The sequence below is a fragment of the Fundulus heteroclitus genome, chromosome 23 (genome assembly GCF_011125445.2).
Source record: "Fundulus heteroclitus isolate FHET01 chromosome 23, MU-UCD_Fhet_4.1, whole genome shotgun sequence".
In the NCBI taxonomy this organism is placed as follows: Eukaryota; Metazoa; Chordata; class Actinopteri; order Cyprinodontiformes; family Fundulidae; genus Fundulus; species Fundulus heteroclitus.
In genome coordinates, this window is record NC_046383.1 from 9,596,207 (window position 1) to 9,619,925 (window position 23,719).

General features: G+C 37.5%; 1 protein-coding gene across 2 annotated transcripts in view; it reads left to right on the top strand.

The window, feature by feature from the left end:
- The window catches only part of LOC105925809 (complexin-2), a 70,176-nt gene extending 51,052 nt beyond the window's left edge, over window positions 1-19,124 (top strand). For both annotated transcript variants that reach the window (XM_012861836.3, XM_036126936.1), the window contains exons 3-4: window positions 13,039-13,214; window positions 17,791-19,124. In XM_012861836.3, coding sequence (XP_012717290.1) covers window positions 13,039-13,214; window positions 17,791-17,985 — 371 coding nt within the window. In that variant the 3' untranslated portion in view covers window positions 17,986-19,124. The remainder of the gene's footprint in view (window positions 1-13,038; window positions 13,215-17,790) is intronic.
- The last annotated feature ends 4,595 nt before the right edge of the window (window positions 19,125-23,719 follow it).

Consider the following 23,719-nt stretch of genomic DNA (forward strand, 5'->3'; position numbering starts at 1 on the left):
TTGTCCTTGGTGCCGACCTCAGAACTGATAAATGCGATCTGTCCTGCTCGCTCATCAGTGAGGTCAGACTCTCTGAGGCTGTCCTCCTTTGATAATGGTGGTGAACTGGTGATAAACCAAACAAAAGAAACATCCCAAGCCACCTTTTCCCACATGCCACAGAGATATACTGAGCTCTACAGCAGGCAGGGTAGGAAGGAAATAAAAACCCTCACATATCATTAGTGTGTATTCAATAGTTTCCAATGGGCATAAAGAAAAGAGGGCCAATGTAGTCTGGTTTTCCAGATCTGCCCACTGGCTCTGACTCTCTTTTAAACTGGTGGGCATAATTGTTAATATTAGTATGTTTGACCCTTTAATCAAGTTCATTTTAGTTACTTGATTTCATTTTATCTTTTAATGACACTCAAAGTGAAATATGAATTATAACCCCAAAGTAAGAACTTGGATGCATTCAGGCAGGAAATTAATGTAATCTCACTTGCTGTGAAAGTAATCTAATGTCAGAGGACCGAAGAGCCATCCACATCAATGATGAGACCTAAAATAATCAGTAAAAAATGTCCTGTACAATGCAAGTATAAATTTACACATCATCGGTGTAAATGTCATGGTCATTTGGGGTTTTCAATGATGTCTCCATTCTTTTTTTCTTATTGAAGTGAAATGTGAAAACTACATGAAACATTAATGCATTTTAAACTCAAGATTTTTCTCTTTAAAATCATAGCTTCAAATAAATATGCCTCCAATAATATTTGGATGAATGTCCCACAGCAAGTTTACCTTTACCTACATGCTTTTTGTAGCCATCATCACTGTCCAGGCATAAATCTGGCTGGATATCTGACCCGACTCTTCTGTTTCGATTGAGTTGTTGGGATCACATTTTTGCATGTGTGAAAAAAATATATGACATCATTCTCCTAGCCTACCTTTATATTCTTCATGTTATTTGTATTTGCCATTTTTATCCCATACTTCATTACTAATTCAGCATAAAGAGGGAAATTTCTCCTCTCAAGGTAGCCCGTTAAGGCTACAAACAACAAGTTTATAAAGCTTCAATTAATATGAAAGGGAGAAAAAGCATACATTCAAAGATAGTTTTAAATTGAAGACTCAGCACAAGGATGTTTTCATATTCCTGCATAATTTGTGATTTCCCCGTTGTATAATTTTCTTTTTATTTATATAAATATAGTGTTATTTTTATCATCATAAAAGTTTTCCTGGAAGTTATCCCAGATGGCAACAGTTTTTTTAATACAGATTCTCTCAGTATAATTTTCAACATATAGTTTTCTTGCCATTTGTTTAAATCAACTACAATTACAGAAAATAGACTTTTTGCAACACTTTTCTCTAAACTTACTATTTTCTTTTATGTCAGCAGAATGTGTGAGGTCTATCTCTATGGTGTGAACATGCTGAATGGCATTTTAAGACACATTTTACCAATTAAGTTTATTTTTCAAGTATGTTGTATGTTGACAATTTAGTAGTTTACATGCTTGTACTTAGTGCACATGTTAGCCATGCAAAGAAATGGAAATAGGCTTGCCAAAACACTCAAGTCCTGAAGCTTCTTCCATGTGCAAATCAGAGTTTGCATGAAGATTAGTCTGAGCTGCTGGACTTCATGGGTGTGTTTGTATCTGCATGTATTTAGTATTTAGTGCAATCTGCTCCATGAATTTTGTGCATGAATAAGGCAAGTAGACTATGCTTAAACATGCAAAAAGGAGCAAAGTGCATTGTTTTTTTAATATCCCCTTCAATATACAGCACCTATTGAGCTCTCAGTGTAACATTAAAGGTACATAGCCATGCTATTTGACTTTATATTTATTGATACATCAGCAGCTCACTCGGGTTACATACAAAGTTTTCATGTAAGATTATCACGTCCTGATGGCGTATTAGTTGTTATTTCGGTGTTTTATGCTTTGTTTTTGCTCAGTTTGTTAGTAAATAAAGCCTTTTGTGTTTAATTATGATTATAATGGAAGTACGTACTGCACATGCACAGCAGGGGTTAAAACAAGGATGTGGCTAACAGCTATTAGCATCTCCAGGTGAAATAATGCAGAATGCTCCAAGATGGAGGGGAAAAAAAACGCAAAAATTTATATAATTCCAAGAGGGAACAGACTGGAATGTCACTGGGAATACAGTATGAACATTGGTGTTTAATGAAGCGGACGTTAAACCTGCCGAGGCTCAGATGTGACCGCAGAGTTGACTGACGTGAGTAAATATTCTGATATGGAGGCTCTTAAAGTTGCTGTTAGATGGGTGTATTTAATTAAAAATGGTTGGTCTTCAATCACGCCGAGCTGCCGCTTTACTGCGAGACATTGCAGAGGATCAGGTCCGGTCTGGCATTATTTACAATTGATTTATAAATTAAGCAAACCGGCATTATGATAGTTCAGCGATACTGCCACTAGATGGTGCCACGTCTGTGTATATCTGGTCATCGCACCTGGTGCTGATGCTATATTCATCCACAAAAAGAACCATCAAAACACTATGAGGACGGAGGCTTGGTTTATGTTCCCTTATTGTATCATGATCAAATCGTTTTTGGTCTTTTCTAAAGCATATAATGTGGCTATATACCTTTAAACATTATCATAGCCTTTAGTTTTCCCCCTCTAGATTTGCACTGTTCAGATGTATACATATTGAATAAGTTTTCATGTTTGATTTTTATTTATGTACTTGTCCATACATTATTAACTAGATCAAAAAGGCTAAATGTCTTGTATTATTGGGGCACACACGACATTTACATGAGTAAATCCTTTCACGATCAAACTTAGTCTCCCCGCAGAAAAGCAAGGCAAAATTCTGTCTGAAGAATATTTTTATTTATTCTCTTTTCTCAGCCAATGCTTTGTTTGAGCTCTCCAAGGACAGCTGTGCTCCAAAAATCCTGACCAGTAAGTAGTCAGGGTGAGCACGAACAGCTCAGTGTGAAGAGTGAGTCAGTGCCGCTTTAACAAAGGATCTTTTTAAGGTGTGCCACTGAGGAAACCTCGTGTAGGAGTAGAAAAACAGCCGCAGTTCTTTCAAGGCATCACAAAGTATCCATGACGTCTTCTCAAACTTTAATAAGTTGTCAAGGTTTCTCTGCTCTGGCTTTGTTTTTCACTTTATCGACACCTACTTGAGCAAACCTTGGCACCAGAGGCAATCTAAATGCTAAAAAGTGCTCACATGGCAATGACGGTCAATGGGCAACAGAGCAAGTGCTGCACTCTGGCATATTTTTCTTTACAAAGATTTCCACCAGTTAAATACAGACGTTTTTCCAAGGTGAGACCTCTGTTGATAAGATGGATCATATCAGCATAATTTATCATTTGCATTCCCAGATTTTTTAGTGCAAATCCAATTTTTGCATGCTTTTGCTTGGTAAAACATAGAAAGTACAACCCATTTAAGTTACATTTTTTTCTCTCCATGTGAGTCTGGAGTTAAGCAAAGGATGAATATTTAGAAAAGCACCTCATGCCCACTTTGATGTATGGCAGCCGTGATGCTGTTGGTCTATTTCTCTTCCAGAACAGTGATACAAAACATGTACCGAAAGAAAAAATAGAAAATGGCTCGCCAAAGGTAACTGTCCTGGCCATCTCAGTCGCCAGGTCTAAATTCTATAGAAAATCTGTAGGGTGAGCTGAACCAAACAGAGCATATGAGTAGACCAACGATTCTGAATGATCTACAGAGGTTTTGCAAGGATGAATGATTAAAGACGCCTGTCTCTGTGTGCTGCAACCATGTGAAATGTTACAGGAAAAGACTTGGTGCTTTCAAGGCTGTTGATAAGTGGCCCGCTGGTGATTTTCTTAAAAAATAGTCATTTCTTTCCATTTTTGTTTGTCATTTTTATCCCACTAGAAATATCAAATATAAAGCTGGATTTTTCTAACACTTTTCTGTGCAAAATTATGGCGCAGCAATAAAAATCTATCTTTTTTTTACTTTTCTTTTTTGCACATCTGTACCAGATGTGCCAGTGGGGCAATATAGACTTGCTAAAGGGTCATATATGTAAAAAGCACACCCCTTGAAGCTTTTCTGTACATATCGTTGTAGCTGCTTTAGAGAACATCTGGCCAGAAAAGGATGTGACATTTAAATTGCGGGCAGCAGAAAAAGAGGAAGACATAGCTGAGGCTACTTCCATTAAGCCGGACAATACTGCCTGCTTGGTTCCCTTGGTGGTCTCTCTGTTGGGGTTTGTGATCACCTTTCTGCTTGGCTTGGGGCAGTAGGTCAATGAGGATGGTCTGCACGGCTGGTCTGGGCCGGGGGTGCTGAAGCAGGGACATACTGCTCTGCTGCCGTGTGCCTGCTGAGGGCTGGTAACAGATGGGAGAGCAGGAACACAGAGTCTTTGAGCTGGTCCCGCTGTTTCCCCTGTCTTACTATCACTCGTCTTTCTGCCTTCAGTTACCTCTCTTACTCTAATAGTTGCCTTTTTATGTTTCTCTTCCTCTGCCTAAATCTTTCTAATGTTCCTTCCTTTGTCGTGTAGATCTTGTGATTTGCTTCGCATGATTTTCCCTACTTTCTGTTAATCTAAATTCTGTTGTTTCTGATTCACGTTTGTTTTTTTGAGCCATTTTATTGGGTGAAAAATGGTGTTGTTCAAGCTTATTCTTTAAAAAAAAAAAGCGTTTTGGATTATTGTTTGATGCAACCTTTGCATATTGAGGGAGAAAACCCTCACTTTCTGTAATTTCAGCTCAGAGCATGCAGCTATAACTCCCACAGATATGCGCAAACAGCAGAAATAGACCCGGAGACCAGGTGCACCTGGAGGACGTGCACTCCATCAGGCTTTAGCAGCAGAGGGACAAGATGGAGGCAAAGCCATCCATGCACAGAACCAAGCAGCGATTCAAGAGCTCAATATTTTGTTCTCATTCTGCTCAGGCTCATTCCCTAAAACATAATGCTATCTTCTCGTGTTTTCACATGTTCTTTAAATTAAAACCCAGCCTTTATGTAAATGCTCACACTCTAATCCACTTTTTGATCCGGCCATCCATAACTTCTAAGAGTTTTTCTTCATGTCTTTTTTTTTTCTTTCAGTTTCCTCGCTTCTTCCAGCTAAGCCTCTTCCGAATTCAAAATTAGTCCCGAGGCCTCAAGCTGACCTAGAAAGCTGCTTCAAAGCTGAAATGAGTTAGCAACCATTGCTAACTGAGTGTGTTTGACACTGAAACAGGTCTGATACAGTAATCCTAGTGGGTTAAAACACATTAATTTTCATAAAACCCAACCGTACAGTTGGTGTGTTTGGTTTTTATTCAGGAACTGACTTGGAATGAACTTTACCCGGAGAAATCATTTTGCTTTGCAACAATGCTAAAATGTTGTTTTTATTACACGACTCACCTTGTCAACCAAATTGATTATAAGTGAGAAGTATTTACCAGTGCTTCACTTGCCAGCCCAATAGTACATTTTTGATGTCATTGCTAAACCATTTACATATTTAAGTTGTCCATGGTCTTGTTTTAAACCTAGATAGCTATCCTCATTTAGCTGAAACTGACAAGGATATAGGTGCATCTCAATATTTTTGAACACTGGTTTGCATTTTTTTTATTTCATTAACTTACTTTAAGCAGCTGCTATTGTCTGAGTCCATTATGGTCTGGTTGAGGAGTGAGATCCATCCATCCATCCATCAATCTGCTATATTCTCCATCTTTTATTTGTTTGGATTATCTCAGTAATGAAATAAATATAGAACAAGAATACCTGTATGTGTCCATATTTGTATGTGTCCAAACAATATGTTATCATGAACATAAGCACAACCTGAAGTCATTTGCTGCTACACTCAGTTATTTTAGGTCTCAAATTGTCTTTTGGTATCCTGTATCTGGATGTTCAGCACACCACTTCTAAGGTGCATAAAGAGGATAAAAGTTTGTGGCCTTATTGGGGATATACTGTGTGGTTGGTTTGTGTGTGCTGTTTAGGAATAATTTCCATCTTTTCTGTGTTTTAATATTTTCACTTATACTCTCCCAGCTACAACCATTTAAAGCAAGTAAGCGTATACACAAGCAAAACACTGAGTTGCTCATTATATCCTCTAATTAAGTGCTTAAAATCTTGGATTCTTTGGTTTTTTTTTTTTTACTTAAGCTGAGGCTCTCATCTCTTACTCTGTTCACTGGGAGCTTTCCCAGAGAACAAACTCCACAGCAGGCAGCTTCTGATGACTCCGAGGCTTTTGGGAATGACGACTGTCACAGACTTCGACACAGCAAGTTTGTCACAATCAGACGAGCTAATTAGCCCTGAGCATCAGATCAGTCATGTGGAGGTTCGAGAGAGACAAATCTGAAATAAACAGCAGCATACGGGAAAGACAGGAAAAAAGGAGGAAAAATAACTCACAAGTAAATGTAGGAATATGAACAACATATAGAAGGCATACAAGTAAGTTACATGTTGATGAATGCACCAAGGTTAGACAACTTGTATGAGGAATGAAGACATAAAAGACATTAAACAATTGAAATTTGGCTGTTCATACTGCCATTAAAAAAAAGATGGCTATGGACTGAAAATGGGCAAAAAGATCGTATTTGGATTGGATTTGCCTGCTGTATGAATGTAACTTGCATTCCATTTAAAATTTTTATGCGAGCATGATTGCGTTTTTTGTGTGATTAAAAACTTTTCCTTAAATCTGTTCTGGTTTAATTCAGCCTTTATGTACGTGTCTAAATTCAAGAATGAAAATGCTCCAGTGTAATCCAATTATATATCCCAGCGTGTATTATAAATTCTGCATCTACTGCATGCACAATGGAAAGACTTATACATTTTTATTTATTTATTATTCATTTTATAAGCTCAAACAATGTCACTTTGTGTGTCGTGCCATAATTCAACGTGCGGGTGCTGGATAGAATAGTTTTCATTTCAAAAGTTTCTCGGATACCTGAAGTTACCTGAATCTTGCATGAGTTTTCTGCTCATGCAAGATTCGGTAAATCTCCTCAAGCGCCCAGGAACAGAGACAGAAGACGTTTATGTTCCATTTCAGTGGATTTCCTTCGTCTTCCAGCAACACACAGAAAAGCTAAATGTTTAAGAATTTGGTCCTATGGGTGTTATCTGCAACCTGAGGGAATTTCTGCTGTTTCTATGGTTGCTCAGAAACACGCTAATAATGTAAGTTGGTATTTCCATACAAAGTGTGTGATTAAACACAGAATAATGAGATTATGACAGCGGCAGGAAACTGAGACAGCATCTGATGCGTCAATGAATTTTGTAGTGATTTTAACGAAACAACATATAAACTACTTCGCCACATTTTAATAGACAGGAAAAGAAACAATGTCAAGGGCAACAACCTTAAAAATCCAGACATGAGGAAATTGTAACAATTAATTCTTGAATTAAGGTAAAGCTCTTAAAATGTCTTATTAGACCAGGATCTTAGGTTAGATATTGGAGCGTCTAACTCCTCCTTGGACTGAAGGTTAATGTTGAAAGGGCATAACTGTGGATTTTTAAATTAAGAATTGTGGTCTATGCAAACATGAGGACAAGTCACAGCATCTGGACTACCTGAAATCAGTGAGACTTAGAAAGCAAATCTGGCTCCTTTCAAAGTCTCCCTTGAGAGAAATTTGCCTCAGTGGTAACTTTTATTACTATTAATAATAATTTCTGCTACTTTAGTTCAAATCGATGGCATTGTTTTTCATTGTCAAGGTATCAAACAAGACACATCTCATGATGGGTGAAAGTGCTCTCACAAGACCTTTACAACCTTATTGTTACAGAGCATACTGATGGGATGGGTTAGAGATGTATTTATGAATTCCTGAATGTTGAGAGAGAATCTTTGATCCAGATTTAGAAATGACATAATTTCACCATAAACCCCTGGATCCTTACACAGAAAACTTGAAATAAACTACCAATAATAATCACTTTCCATGAAAACAATAAATAATGCCATCAACGCTCATCACACAAGGCTCCAGTGCTGAAAAGAAAGCATGTTGCAATTGGTTTCATGTTTGCAACAGAACATTTGATCAAACCAATGAACAAGTGGAAGGATATAGGCTTATCAAAAGGGGTCTAAATTGAATTATTGTGACGTCTTTGCCCACACCATGTTTAGAAGTGAAATTACACTGCTAGCCGCAACTTTACAGGTGGAAACATTGTGGCATCATTAATATTTAGTAGGAATATCTACTTACTGTAGGACTGACTCAAATAAGTGACTATTATGATGTTATAAAGTGACTGAATGATCTTACTGTGAATGGTGCAAAGGCTTTACTGTAGAGGTGCAGTAAATACCAGCCAGTATCTGTGAGACTGAACACTGTACACCTGCATTTAAAATCATATTTTCACCGGCTTAAAGTCTCTAAATTATTCAATGTAATACATTGTTAACGGAGTAGGATACAAGATATGCTGGGTCAGTCTCTCTAAAGTAGGAAAAATTAATTAGCAGTCCCCTTGTGAATGACTGGGGGTTGTCCTGGTACAATGTGGCAAGCTCAAGATGTCAGCAGGGGACCTCAAGGTTAAAACTGTCTCATCCATTTCTGTGCAAAGCCAGATGGCTCTGTCTTTGAGTTCTTCCTCCAGAGAGCTTGCAAGGCTCTACAGTGGAGACATGCAGAGACAAGGGTGGAGACAAAGGCCCTAATAAAGACAAGAAGAGTGCTGGACTGAGGTCAGTGAGAGTAGGATAGATTTCAAATTTGCCCAGTGTACTGAAGAAGGCCCAGTTCTCATTATATTCTCTTTTTTTTGAGTGGGGTGAAAGTGAGTGCAGAGACAAGGTTTCAGGAATCGTCTGACCACTCGTAGAGCACCGCTTTGTTTCCAGGCATTAAGCTGGAAAGAAGAGCCAATATCTCAAGAGTAAGAGCACACAGGCAGAGTCCCAAGTAAAGGCAATGAGCGTTGTATGCAGGCTGACTCTTTAGACAAGTCTGTCTAGCTTTCTCACTTGATATTTCCAGTTTAAAACTTTGCCTGTTGCCACAGAATGTTTTTCGTCGAAGCAAACAACAACTCAGACCCTCACAATTGAAGAACATGTCCTGTAAACTCTATTTCTCGGTGTCTGAATTTTGCTGTAACATTTTTGTAGAGCTCAACTTATCCTGGCAGGAGTTTACCAGTTTTAAGGTATTTTCATCAGCTCTACTTCTAAAATTATTAAACAGGGAGACAAATTTAGGGTGGTCTAATAAAGAGAGATCATAAAGTCACAATACAGATCATTATATTGTGCTCCTTGACATTTACCTGAAGAGTATTATTGAACTTGATCTAAATATGTTCCTCCACATGCAGAAACTCACCCTTTGGAGGAATTATTTAACTGGGTGTAAATCACTTCAATATCATCCTGAGTCTGTTAGCAAAAACTTACTCTATAGATAAATTAGCTTTTCTTTATAAAGATGAAAACAGTTATCAAAATCATGATTTTGGATAGCTGCTAGTTTTTAGAGGCTGTATAAAGTACTGAAAACTCCAATGTACCAACTAACTTTCACTAAAGTAAACAATAGCTTCTATAATTGAAAGGCAATGTAATTATACGATCTGCACCATTTGGTAGTTTGGATTTTCTCAGGGGAGTTTATACAGCCTTTATGTCTCTTTTTCTCTGAAGTTGCTCTCCTTACAATGAAATTTCCGCTTTATTTTGTGCCTCAGAAAGTATTTCGATGCTCATTTCATTGTCGCTTCTGTTACAATATAAGCGAGCGTTGGAAACCGAAGTCAAATTTTTTGTTTCGTACCCAAATACTTGGTGAACAAAGTTGATTCTGATATAACTGGTTTTAATATTAGACAGCTTGCTGAATCTATGTAGGTAATAATAAAAAAAAATGGCTGTGAGAAGGTCTGCAGTATCTTATTTGCTCAAATTGTTATAAAACCTTTGAAGCTTGCCATCCTTTACAGTAAGTGGGGACTTAATGGGTGCCATCGTTGCTTCCTAATCAAAATGAATCTTTGATTTATTTTTTCAACTGCATGTTGTTCACTTCCACCAAGACATGGTTTTTAGTTAAATATTGGAGAGAGGCTACGGGAATGTCCCACCACAGACAGAACGGTACATCTTTTGACACTGAATTATACAAAATCAATGTAGGATATACAATAGGTGTAATAGATGAATGTCCGTGTGGAAAATCAGTGGAACATCTTACAGTGAAGCCAAGACTTCTGACACTTCATGATTTAAAGGTCAAATTAAATCAAAAACTCAAAATATTGAGATAGACAATAGAAAACAAAAACATTTCACGGACGGATTTTTCTGAATTGAAACTTAATAATTATTTATTAAACAGTCAGTGCTCTTCTTGTCTAAAATGATTGTTCTACTATAGTTTATAACCTAACAGACTTACAGTATGCTTACATAAAAGTCACAAACTGACATGCATTCATTACAACGGTCAATATGATATAAAAAATAATTTCTAGGGGAGCTGAGACAGAAAAAGACTCTAGGAAAAACACTTGAGGCATGTGAAATTGTGCCTGGCAATGAGAGCAGCGATGGTTTCGAGACAGCAGCACTAAGGACGAGACAGGAGGCAGAGCTGGAGGTAGCAGAGATGAAGATGTTCAGGATCTCTTTGGGAGGGACAATTATGGATCGGATCAGGAATGAGTACATCAGAGGGACAGCTCACGTTAGATGTATGGGAGATACAGCCAGGAAGGCCAAACTGAAATGGTTTTGTACAGAGGAGGGATAGAGAGCACATCGGTAGAAGGATGCTGAGGCTGGAACTGCAGACAGGAAGCCTATGACCAAAGAGGAGATTTATGGCTGGAGTTAAGAGAAGATGCAGAAAATAGGGTTAGATGGAGACAGATGTCTCTCTGTAGCGACCCTTGAAAGAGAAAAGTCGAAGGAAGAAATTGAACCAGTAGCAAACAGAGGATGTTTTCAGAAAAACACAATTAGTAGTGAGGATAGAGTAGTGGATGACACAGCTTTAAGTCTGCCTGCGGATCTTGTAATAAGCCTAAACTGTTTGAGTAATGACTTCATTTGCTCAGCTTTCTGGGATCTGTTTTATCTAGGTTCTCTCTAATGACATGATTGTATCTTCAACAAAGAACTCCATCTTTAATTTTTAAAGATTTCAACTGATATGATAAAATAGCATTTCATTCAAAAGATCCTAAGGATTACAAGACAGCTGAAACACTGCCTTTCAAAATCATTTAAACCCATTGAAGCGTTTTTTACATTTATTGATAGTATGACAACAAACCTCAATGTCTTCTATGGGAAATTTGATGAGATAGACCAACGCAAAGTGGTGCATATTAGTGAAGTGAAAGAAAAGGCATACATGACACATTAAGAAGAAAAATCTGAAACAAGTGGCATCCACTTGAATTAAGCCCCTGAGTCAATACTTTGTAGGATCACTTTATACTGCTGCAAGTCTTTTGAAGTAATGGGTTTGGAGGGACAACATCCGTGAACACCAGTTTTCAAGCCACCACAGATTCGTCATTATATTTTGGTCTAGACCAGTGATCTCAAATTTAAATCTTCATGGGCCAGTGTCCTACAACGTTTAGAAGTGTCCCTTGCCCAACACACCTGACTCAAATGGTTAAACTATCTTGCTAGCATGCAGAGCTCTGCTTATTGAGCTCATACTGGAGTAATATGTGTTGAAGCAGAGATGCATCGAAAAGACAGCTGCCTTCGAGGACTGGAGTATTCGGCCACTCATCTAGACCTAGACTGGGCCATTTAGACACATAAATATGCTTTTAACTAAACCGTTCCATTCAAATCTTCTGCAGTCCGGGACTGCCCTGTATTTAGCTCCATGCATTTTCCCACATCAAACTGCCCCACCGCCTTGTTTTACTGTGAAGATGGTATGTTCACGGTGATGTTTAGTGTTACTGTTTATCCTCCTGTTCCTTAAACTGTTTTGAATGTATGCCACACAGATAAAAAAAAATGTCTCATCTAAACTGCACACTCCTATACGTGTTTCTTGTGTCCTCTATGCGTATACTGCAAACTACACATATCTTATTTCTGTCAACAATCACCTTATTTATGCCACAGTCTCATAAAAACGGATTATTGGGATGCACATCATATAGTTGGCATGTTGACAGATTCTTCCCTCTGTTGGCTTTTTCTCGGATCAAAGTTTTCTCTGCCTGGCCTGCCAGTTTAGATGGAAAGCCATGTCTTGGTGAGCTTTGCCACCTTCAGCTCACTTTTTTAATGCTGGATTGAACAATGCTCCAAGACGTGCCCAGAGTTTGAGAATTTGCTTTAAACGGCTCCCCGACCTTATCCTTAACCTGTCTGCTCCATCTTTATGATGCTGTGTGTTTACAAATGCTCTCTAGCAAACCTCTGAGGTTTGTAGAACAGCTGGACATATACTGGCAATAAACTGCTTGGACTAAATTTACTGAATGTCTTCTGAAGGTGATCTGTGTTTTTTTTATATTTAAAGATGATGAGCTGCAATGGCTGCTTGTTATCATCCTTTTAAAATCACTTAAAACCTTTTATTCCGAAGCCTTGATCCATGGTCAAAGTGTACACTCTGTATGAGAATGCAAATTTCTCTTGGAGATGACAACAAAGCAATCAGGAAAATTGTTAATAATAGATTGCAGCGTCTCTTATCTTCGGGTCGTGAGCATGGCACTTGTTCCATCTATTGCTGTGTCCTTTCGTCTTTGGTCATGTCCAGGGGAGAAAGTGCTCCTCTATTACCATTTTAAAATTTTAAATACAAAACAGTTTCTATTCAATTAGCCAACTCTCAGATGTGCCACGGATCCAGTAAATTGTAGAGCAACCGAAATCAGTGAAAGCAATTTATAGCACTTATTTTGGAATCCCAGGGTCCTTCGTGAAATAATGTGTCTTTATTTCTTTTATTGAAATTAATGTCCCTTTTCTGTTACCTCTATCAACAGGGGCCACTAAAGACATGGGCAAAATGCTTGGTGGAGAGGAGGAGAAGGACCCTGATGCACAGAAAAAAGAGGAGGAGAGGCAAGAAGCACTGAGGCAACAAGAAGAAGAGAGGAAAGCAAAATATGCAAAAATGGAAGCAGAAAGAGAAAATATCCGACAGGGCATCAGGGACAAGGTAAGAAAATACTTCCACACATCTAATTCTGTAATGTCTATATTCCTGGCAAAATAATACTGCATAATAAGCTTGTAATTACAACCTAAAGCAACACATTGATTAATGAAACAGAAACCCTGGAAGAACTTTTCGTTTTCTAAAGAAATCTATTAATATGTTCTGACTTGGTTCTTTCAGTGCAATGAATTTATTATTCAACCCTCTGTTAAATGGATTCAAACTAGCTGTAGGAGTGTTTTACCTCCAGCCCTGGTAATAATTAACTGCTGCAGGCTTCTGCAACCCCAGCTCTGCAAATGGAGACATATAAAACTTTTTTTTTGGCAGAAACAAATATGTTTACCATTCCATCTCCCACTGAAACTGACAGCAAGAGCTTGCAAGAAAAAAATATAAAAAGTTAGTCAGTTTTACCTCTCTGCAACATTTGGAAACTCCCTCATAGTTAAACTGTGCAGGGCTGATGTCCAGTCTAAAATAATAGATACAATTCCTTCAGGTATGCTGGATCAATCTTCTTGGAGAGTCACCCTTAGGGGAATTAAATGTAAACATGCAACAGCTTGGTAAGAGAAATCCTCACCATCACCGTTTTATTTATAGCCTTTGCACTTTTAAAATGTTCTCACGTTACACCCACAAACATCATCAATGTATTTTATTTTGACTTTCTGTGACAGACCAATACATTGGTAGAGACTTGTAAAGTCATAAGAAAAGGATAAATGTTTTCCTAAACTATCAACAAATAAAAATCAGGCAAGAGTGGCTATGATACCCATAATAAAAAAAAATCCAGTGCAACCAAGTGCCTATAGTGGTTACTTAAATAATGAATAAGGTCCACCTGTGTGAAACTTGATCTCAGTACAAATCCATCTGTTCTGTAAAGCCTTTTCATTACTGAACAAGAAACACTGAAATCTGTGACAAAGTTCTGAAAGTTTAAGGGAACAGTAAATGGTAATTTACTCCTAGTGGTTAAAATCGGAACAACACATACACGGTGCCATTCACGAAGATCCGCCATTTACTTAACCATCAAAAGTTGGTGTGAAGCTCAACTGAATTCTTACTTCCACAGGACAGTTATATGATGTTGTATTTTGTTCTATTTCTGGTCCGCTTCTTTTACTGTCCTCCATGTTATCAGTCTGCAGCTCTTTTGCCAAGATAAAATACTAAATGCTGCCTCTGCTTTGGGAATCCAAGGAAATCTCATATGATTGGCTCAGGAGCCAGGAAGTAAACACGGGCTACACTCTGAACCGAAGTAGTTCTGGACCGTACCTCTAGGTTTGAAAGGAGAAAAACGTGACTAAGACATTGTTGATGGAGAGGACCGATTGTTTATAGGGAATGTCACTTCCATCCCAGGTGAGAAATGAAAATGATATAGGTTGATTTTAGAGTAAATATCTTACATATAGCTCCTTTAAGGAGGGTTAGGTTCTAAAATATGCAAGTCTTTCAACCTCTGATGGAGCACTGTTCAACAAAATTAAAGGAAATTGGCACAACTACAACCAAACTTACCAAGGTATGGCAATCTGCTTAAACTGACTGGCCAGGAAAGTAGAGCATAACCCAGCGTGTGAATAGGTGAATGACTAAATGTAGTGTAAAGCGCTTTGGGGGTTTCAGAACTTGTGCTGTACAAGTGCAGGCCATTTACCATTTTTGCATGGTAACAAAGATCTGGAAGAAAATGCTCTGGTCAGATGAGACGAAAGTTAAACCTGTCTGATTTAATTCTAATATGTTTGACAGAAAACTAACAATGCACATCAGCCTTAATATACTATCCCCGGGGTGAAACATATTCGTGGCAACGTCATGCTGTGGGAATACTTTTCTTTTAGCGGAGACAGGGGAGCTGGTCAGAGTTGTTGAAAGGATGGAGAGAGTTAAATGCAGGTAAATTCTTAAATAAAAAGCTGTTGCAGGCTGTCAATGTACCTTCAATCAGATTAACAAACTGAAACATTTAGCCAGAGCTAGAATGAAATGGTTTAAATCAGAGCATATGCAGATGTTAAAGTGGTCCTGTCAAAGTTCAGATCAGAACCTCTCTGACAATTTACAGCAAGACGGGAAAACTGATGTTCTCAGCCTTTATCCGTCCAATCTGATGGAGCTTGAGCTATTTGTCAAAGAGGATTAAGCCAAGATTTCCATCTCTACCTTTTTCTGTGTAAACACAGAAAAGTCGGTTTGCAGTTCGGCTGAATGCAAATGCACACAAAACCATGTACACCTTTCCTTTCACTTCACAACTATCCTCCACTTAGATGTGGTTCATCATGTAAAATACCAGCAAGCAGATGGAACCATTTCTTTATTCAAGGGTTGAATGCAGATTTTTTTTTTTTTTGCTACTTTGTTTTTATAAAAGGATTTTTATGTCTTCTTTTCAATAAACACAGCATCAGACAACTTGTGCTTTGATGTTCTGACTTACAGCTGCGAATAAAAGCAAATCACTCGGGGGGATTTATGTCGGTAACTGAGAGGTGCCATAAAGATCCAGAGCGGCGGTTTGGCAAATGGAGAACTGTCAATCTCCTCAGCTTTATGTTGTTTTTTCTCCGCAATCTAACTGCTACATAACACTAGATTGTGAGTTGTAGTTTAGTTATCTATTTATAAAACCAAATTTAGTCCTTTAAAGATTTAAAGGGATATATTTTATTTTGTTTACTAATGATTCTTCATACTGTATATTAAAGACTGTCTTGTCTTTCATACACTTGTGTTCAATATTTAATTACCCTCTACAGGTGATTCCAGCTTTTCGTATAATATTAGTCTTGACACTGCTAATAATGCAGTAAATGTTTGACAGGAGCACACTTTGAAGAGTTGGGGAATCTGCTCTGAACTCCGCTTTAAAGACGGCAGAGGGGGGAAAGAGACGGGAGAGAACGTGCGCTTTGACAGCATATCTTTAAGAAGTGTTTGATTTTAGCGAGTGGAGAGGGGCTGACTATAGCGTGATGGTCTTCACTTCAACTGATGCAAGCCTTTTGTTGCTTTGGCATAAGCCTGAGAGCGAGAGAGAGTTTGAACTAGACAGATTGGAGGAGGCTGAGTTGAAGCAGCATGAGGGAGTAGCAAAGAGAGATATCAATGAACAATCGCATCAGTGGCATTTTCACTGTTAGACACAGTGTCCAGGTTGAGTGTTGATTCTAGTTCTCAAACTCCTTGAACAAAGTTTATGACCAGATGGGATTATTTCACTTTATTGCTGAAATTTGTAGCTGTTTTTATTGAATTTTCCTATAGTATCTATCTAATAACTTAAGATGTAACAGCTACTGCCGGGTACGTGATTTAGATAAATGTGTTTTTTATATCTGACTGTGTTAAGTCAGCTGTGACATGTAAGTGGCTACTTAAGCTGTTGTACCTCTGAAGTACTTGGATTTGGTAGTTAAATCAAAATACAGCCCAACCATGTTGCAAGTTCAAAACTGGCTAGGTTTGCTAATTGATATAGTCATTGATCAGGCTAAATATTTTTTGTAATAAAAACTAATAATGGTCTATTTCTTATCATTTACTACTTTCAAATTATGTAGCAACGGCCCCAATGTCAATTTGTCGAATATCAGCACATGTGCACAGGATTCAACAGGAAATGAATTTACCAGAGTAAAAAAGAGCTGTTTTTACTCTCACTACAGCTAAATGCACAGCAGCCATGTTGGATCTGGAGGTCAGGGTTGGTAGCAAATCTTCAACTTTCCCAATTGAAAGCACTAAATTAAGGGCAGCTTTCTGTTCATTTTCCAAGATTTGAGAAAGCCTTCTCTGAATAAAAGTATTAAATGTAAGAAATAATAATAAAAATATAGGTCCTTGGGAAACAGCTTGGTTTGTGCTGAGGTAGTACCACACATTTATGGCACGATGATAATTTTTATTGAAATAACAAAATTAATACTGTTTATGTAGTTCCAATAAATATTATGTACCAACAGGAGGTCACTGATAGGTATTTGTGTTTGTTTGATCAGTGGTTATAAACTTATATAGTTCTAGAAATCAAATAGGCCAAATTTAGGGAAGCAAATCCCAACAGAAGTAGATGTAAAAAATACAATCTGGACACAATTATGTATATAGATATAAATGAACGTTATATCTGGACTATTAAAAAAAATTCCAGTTGTTTTGTTCTTTAACTTTTTTTGGAATGACCGTGACTTGGATGACTGAGAATCTTCACCAGCAAAATGAACATGATATTTGGCCATTTTCCTCACTATTCTTTTAAATACTTCAAATTGGAAAGTGGTAAACACACATTTTTGAAGTATATGGATATGTAATTCTTTAATAACAGGCATAAAATGCAAGCAGGAATTGACAAAAGGACTGATGCACAGATATTAAATGGGGAAACTAACTGGCAAAGGAATGAATGCCCCAAGGCCTTCTTTTATCCTTTGTTTTCTATTTTTCCATAAAGCAACAAGCATGAATACAGTGAGCAGTTCTCTAAATCCAAATAAAACCTAACTATTCAAATCTAACCTGCTGCTATTTTCCGCTTTTGTTCCTGCAGTACGGCATCAAGAAGAAGGAAGAGAAGGAGGCAGAGGCAGCGGCTGCCATGGAGCAAGCCTCAGAGGGCAGCCTTACCCGCCCTAAAAAGGCCGTCCCCACCGGCTGCGGTGATGAGGAGGAAGAGGAAAGCATCGTGGATACAGTCATGAAATTCATCCCGGCTCCTCTGATGGATATGTTTAACAAAAAGTAACAGGGGTTTTGTTGGAAATACGGTTAACTCCTTACAACATTCTTCTAATTAATGCTGTACCAGCCTGTCCCACTCCTACCTGCCATTACACTCTTCTTCCACGCTTGTCCCATCCCGTCAAACAAAATACAAAGTGTCCTGGAAGTACGCAGCGTGCCATGATTTTGTGTCTGAGCTAAGCAGGCCAATCTCAGACAGTGGTTCATACTGTTAATGTCACGAACAGTGTTTCTGACAGGAAAATCTGTTATCCTGTCTTAAAAATGACAAAAACACCCACAGAGATCCTTTTATTTTAAGCTAATCTGATAACATCTTCTCAGTCCATTGCTCAGAATTGGTCCAAACATTACAGACAGCCACTTTTTTTGTTTGTAAATAGCCTCAGTAATATAAAAGAGTACTATATATATAGAGAGAGATGAGTGAAATATGACATATAACAAGATATTTAAGAGTATAAGCCATATTTTTAACTTATAGGAAATTATCCAAATCATATCAAATTTGATTACATTTTCCTTTTACGTTCCTGCTAGTATTTATTACATACAGTGTACATAGATTCAGTTTTTTATGGGTTCTCCATCATGCCCCTGGTTAAATTGTTAATGTTCTCGTTGATTCACAGTGAGTGTGTAACTTGAGCACTAGAAATGTGTATAACACAGAAATTTGAGGATTTTATTTGTAATGAAACACGTTATGATTTGTTTATTTTGTATGCATGCAGGTAATTTCTATGAAGTGCTGTGCATATATGGATTCAATTTAATTTGTACTGATGAAAGAGAAGATGTTGGTATTTCAGGCAATAAATGGTCCTCCAAGACTTTTATTTGATTAAAACATCAATTAAACTTTAATGTACATTAGGGGAGATAACTGACTAATTGTCCAAAATGTTCTTCCATGGAGAAATGTTTTCTTCATATGTAAAACTTGTCTTAAAGCAGGAGGGTAAATTTCTTTACGTTCAAAAAAAATTCACTGGTTATACTATATTTGATCGTGGCTGATAAAAATCTTCAGTTTTGTGTTTGCCTGTGTTATTCAGTCTTCTTTTGAATCAAGACGTGGCTGGTTAATTTGAAGCTGTATGTAATACGTACTTTTGTGTTTTTTATTGTAAAAACAAAGAAAAGAAATTTCACAAACACAACTAAGTTGTGCACACACTATATGTGAACAGACAGTGACAATAGTGCAATATATTGTTCAAAATGAAGTTGTCCTGTGTCTGTTGGTTTAACAAACGGGAGCGTAGTCCCAAATCAGCAATAACAGACAATCTTCATTGTTTTGTGTTTCAAAGTTACCCCTAAATGTGCTGTTCAATGTTAAAGGCACATTTGTGTCAACATACTGTAGTAAGAGTGAAACGTTTGTGAGTTAGACATGTTTAATTAAAGCAGCAAAAAGAGGGAAGTTGGGACAATTTACTTTGTGCCATAACAGTCTTTTCATCAACCGGCATTCCTAAACCATGCACTCTAATGGGACGGGGCTAACACAATTACAAAGCTCTGCCTGAAAGCTTCATGGTCATATAAAGCAAAATGTTTACCATTGCATCACACATTCTGCCCTGGTGTGCTGGTAAAAAGCTGCACAAATTTAGACTTGAGGATTAAATCCCATTTCTTTTTGTATGCCTTTCTTTTTAAATGTCCTTCATTCCAGAGTGTCTTGTTAAACATTCCAGATATTTCCGACATTCCACCAGATTTATGCTGGTAATCCACTTATTTAATTATGGATAATGATTACAGTGGGCCAGAGTCAACACCTTCCTTGCCTTTAAGTCTACTACATCACAATGCAAACCTTAAACAATTTGTGCTTTTATAAATCAAATTAAAGATCGACTCTAATCTACAGTGAAAGGCATGAGTGCCCAAGCTAATTAAAGGGTAATTTTAGCTGCCTTGTACAGAAAAGTCCAAAATCAAGTCTATGTAATCATCAATGTGCTTCTGAGAACAGTTATTTAGATACTGTGGTACATTTTCTTACTAAATGTTTTGTGATCCACTTGAGCACAGTAGGTTTAGTCGTAAAAGAGGTTTTCAAAACCACACATTTTGCCTCGATGTTACAGACCATGTGTATCCTTGTCTGTTCTATAAAGGATTCAGTTTCTCTTTTGTGCTTTGTAAACTATATAATTATTTAGAATACAGTACAACACACAGCCTTGCTGTAATGTAACCCATGGAGCACGTTTATCCAACTTCTTTTGAATTCAGTGCGTCTGTAAACTGCCAGCCGCTATTTAAATATGTTAGCAGTCAACCATCAGATAGTTGTCATAAGAGCAGTTATTTAATTATACCAAAGAATAGTGATGCTGATAGCAGATTTAGTTGAACAGTTTTTATTTTTTAGTAAATACTCAGGTATTATAGTTTGTGGTTTGAATAATAGAAATTAACTAGAGCCGGTGTTGTATTAGCATCACTATAACAAAATACATTATTAGTTTCATTGCTATCAATTTACCTAGTCAAGATCTACTATTACTTTTTACTTTGTTGAGCTAAATAAAATTTTGGTTTTCTACCATACTGCTAGGCAGCGACGCCCAAGTAAAAAAAAAAGCAACATTATAATAATGTTTTATCATTCATTGATGTAAACGGATCAATTTGATAGCTAGCAATGTGGTTTAGTTGGTGGCAAGGAAGTTTTCATACAGTGGCGATTTTTTTAAATATTGAGGTATTTTAGAAAGCAAGAAATCCTTCCTTTAGATTGGGTCCAAAGCTGCAACACTTAATAGATCTTTATTTGTTGTTGTTTTTTGCTCGCAGCCAAGTCTCATTGTTTACAACCGAACTAGCATCCCAACAAGTTTTCAGTTTTTAAATCTCTTTAGAGAATATTTTGGAAACTAGAAACATTTACTGCTCTAAGTCAACCACTGCCATTGCTTGTGACACAGTTTCATTGTTAGCCGGCAAGTTAGCATACAGTTAACTTTGGTTTTTGAATGTTTTGTCCAGTAATATGTTAGATAGCTTATCAGTTTATTTGCAAGCAATCTGTTTTTATCAATGGTGAAAAACTTTTATAGTTTGGTCAAATTGTAAAAGATAAATTCACTGGCTTTAATGGGTAGCTTAAATACTAGCAACCTGCTTTGTTTGCTAGTAAGGTAATTTGCATCACAGCAACTTTCATTTTGGAACATCTGAGGTCTCAGATTAATTTTGAAACTGCAATCACTGCCTTAAAATGGACCGTTTCATCACTAGCAACCTTGTTTTCTTGCTTCTAGTTAGGCCACAGTGGCATTTAACTTTTGGACGTGTTTGGTTTTGGAATATTTTAGAAAGCTACAATTACTGCCCTTGTCAATGATACCAAGCAACAATGTCTTAGCAAACACCAGGAGTGTATTCAAAATGATTTTTCAAACTAATGCTCTGCGATCCAATCATTGTCCCCTATTTAATATACAACTAAATACAATCATAGACACATTTATCATCATCATCTTATAAATCTATTTTTTCCTACTGCCCAAACAAACTCTCCAAGTCCTTGGGAAGCTCAGTTTTTTTGCCATGTTGCGAATGTTGCGTCAAAAGCCCACAACAGTTGGAAGCCACTTATTTATGTCACTCATACACATTAATAGGTTTTAGAAACTGCCTGAATATAAATAACATGGCTTCTAGAAGAATAATCCTTTGATGTGACTTGAATGTAACTGTCTGACATTCCTCTCTTCTTGCATCTGTCTTTTCTCTGTTCTGTATGTGTTGAGGAGATGCTATTTCTGGTGCAGTTTTTGTTCCTTGTCAATTGTCGGTCCTGTTTCTGTCCTCTGGTGGCTGGTCTTTTGAGAAAAAGAAAAAAGAACTATGTTTACTTGGTACAATATTTTGTACTGCAAAAATCTCCTCACCTTTCCCCCCGCCCTCTTCCTCTCTGTATCCTCCTTATGTGTTGATAAAAGTGTATGCATGCTTTCGGTGTGCGATGTAGGCAAGGTTGTGGATATAAACGTTTCGTGTCCTCTCTGTGTTTTAAAGCCCCACCTGTTAGCCTCACTGCATGCTGTTTTAGACAACTATTTCAAAATGTAACTTTCCTGCAAAAATGGAATCACCGCACACTGAGAATAAAGTGATTTCATATAATTTTTCATAGTCCTGTGTTTCTCCACTCAAGCTGTTATGCGTACTTATATTTTTGAGGTCATTGGTAGAGGCCTATGTTTCTGGTTTCTGTGAAAGATCACACTTCATTTGCGAGACTAACTCTCAGCCTTTCATTTCTGGACCCAATGCATGACGATCAGTATGCAAAGACCTTTAGTGTAAATCAATTGTTAATCTTTCTGTTGGTCTATCCTGTTTTTCATCTCAAAATGGCTTCTTTTTTTTTCTTTTAACTGGGATTTTAACATCAATAAAAGTGAAAAGGGCTGTAAAAGGAAAGCATCATGTTGTTCAAATCATCACTGAAGAGAGACCTGACTTGTAAATGTGTGACTATGCAGACATCAAAGTGATGCCATTAGCAGCTCTGCCAAGTGTGTTTTTGTGTAAGTGGGTCTGGGATATGAGAATATCAAAATAAAATTCAACATTTAGCCAATCATCCATAAAAGACGAAAGCCAGGCAAAGATTAAGTATCACGACTCTTGGATTTGGCTTACTGCTGCACAGAAAGGGACTCTTAAAAGTAAAGTTAATCGATTGTCATGCCATGAATTTTAAATTAGTCGGGATTGTTACAACTGTTAGCTTTGTGCTATTTCAAAACTGGCATAACACTGGTCATATAAATGCTAATTTTAGTTTATCTTCCATGGTGTTTATTCCTACAGTGAAATTTTGTTTGTAATCGTGTGTTGCAAATATGACAAACCAGAGAATCTAGATAGATAGATAGATAGATAGATAGATAGATAGATAGATAGATAGATAGATAGATAGATAGATAGATAGATAGATAGATAGAATTTGCTGGAATGTCATTGCAGATACTCCAATTGCTTCTCAGTAGTTTGTATCGTCCCTGCGTATTTGTGGGATTGCCTGACAAACGTTGGAGCTCCTTATAAGACCTTATGTCTCGGGGTATCTCCTCCCAGATCCTGACCAGGGCATCACTGATCTGGACAGTCTGATGTACAATCGTGTGGCGTCTGCTGGACCTAAACATGATATCCCAAAGATGTTGTATTGGGTTTGGGTCAGAGGAGCCTGGAGGCCAGTCAATGGTATCAATTCCTGCATCTGCCTGCCTGCATAGTCTAAATCTGTTTCTAATGGTCAGAGACTTTCATGTCTGTGGCCTTCTGGAGGTCACCTAGGGGTGTTGCGGACTCTGAATGGACCACTCTAAAATAGAAACATGTCTTTTAGGTAGAAAGCCATGTTTGGTAAAATTGAAAGATTTGTTTAAGCCAAAATCTGTTTGGGGTGTGAATAATTTTGATCTTAACGATGGGACTGACCAAAGGGAGCAGTGGGCGAGGATTTCTTTTAGGTTGGCTTTCGACCCCATTGGTGAACCCCCTTAATGGCACAGTTGCTTTCAAACACTCCATAATCCAAACATTTGGAAACTGTCCAAGGCTTCTCAAGAATGTAACAGTTGATATTTCTATGGTAGCAAACAGCACAAAAATAAAACGATGTTTGAGAATGTCTCAATGACTTCTGAACTGTCTTTACCTCATGAAGGTAATATACTCCACATCTAGATTTGTTGAGG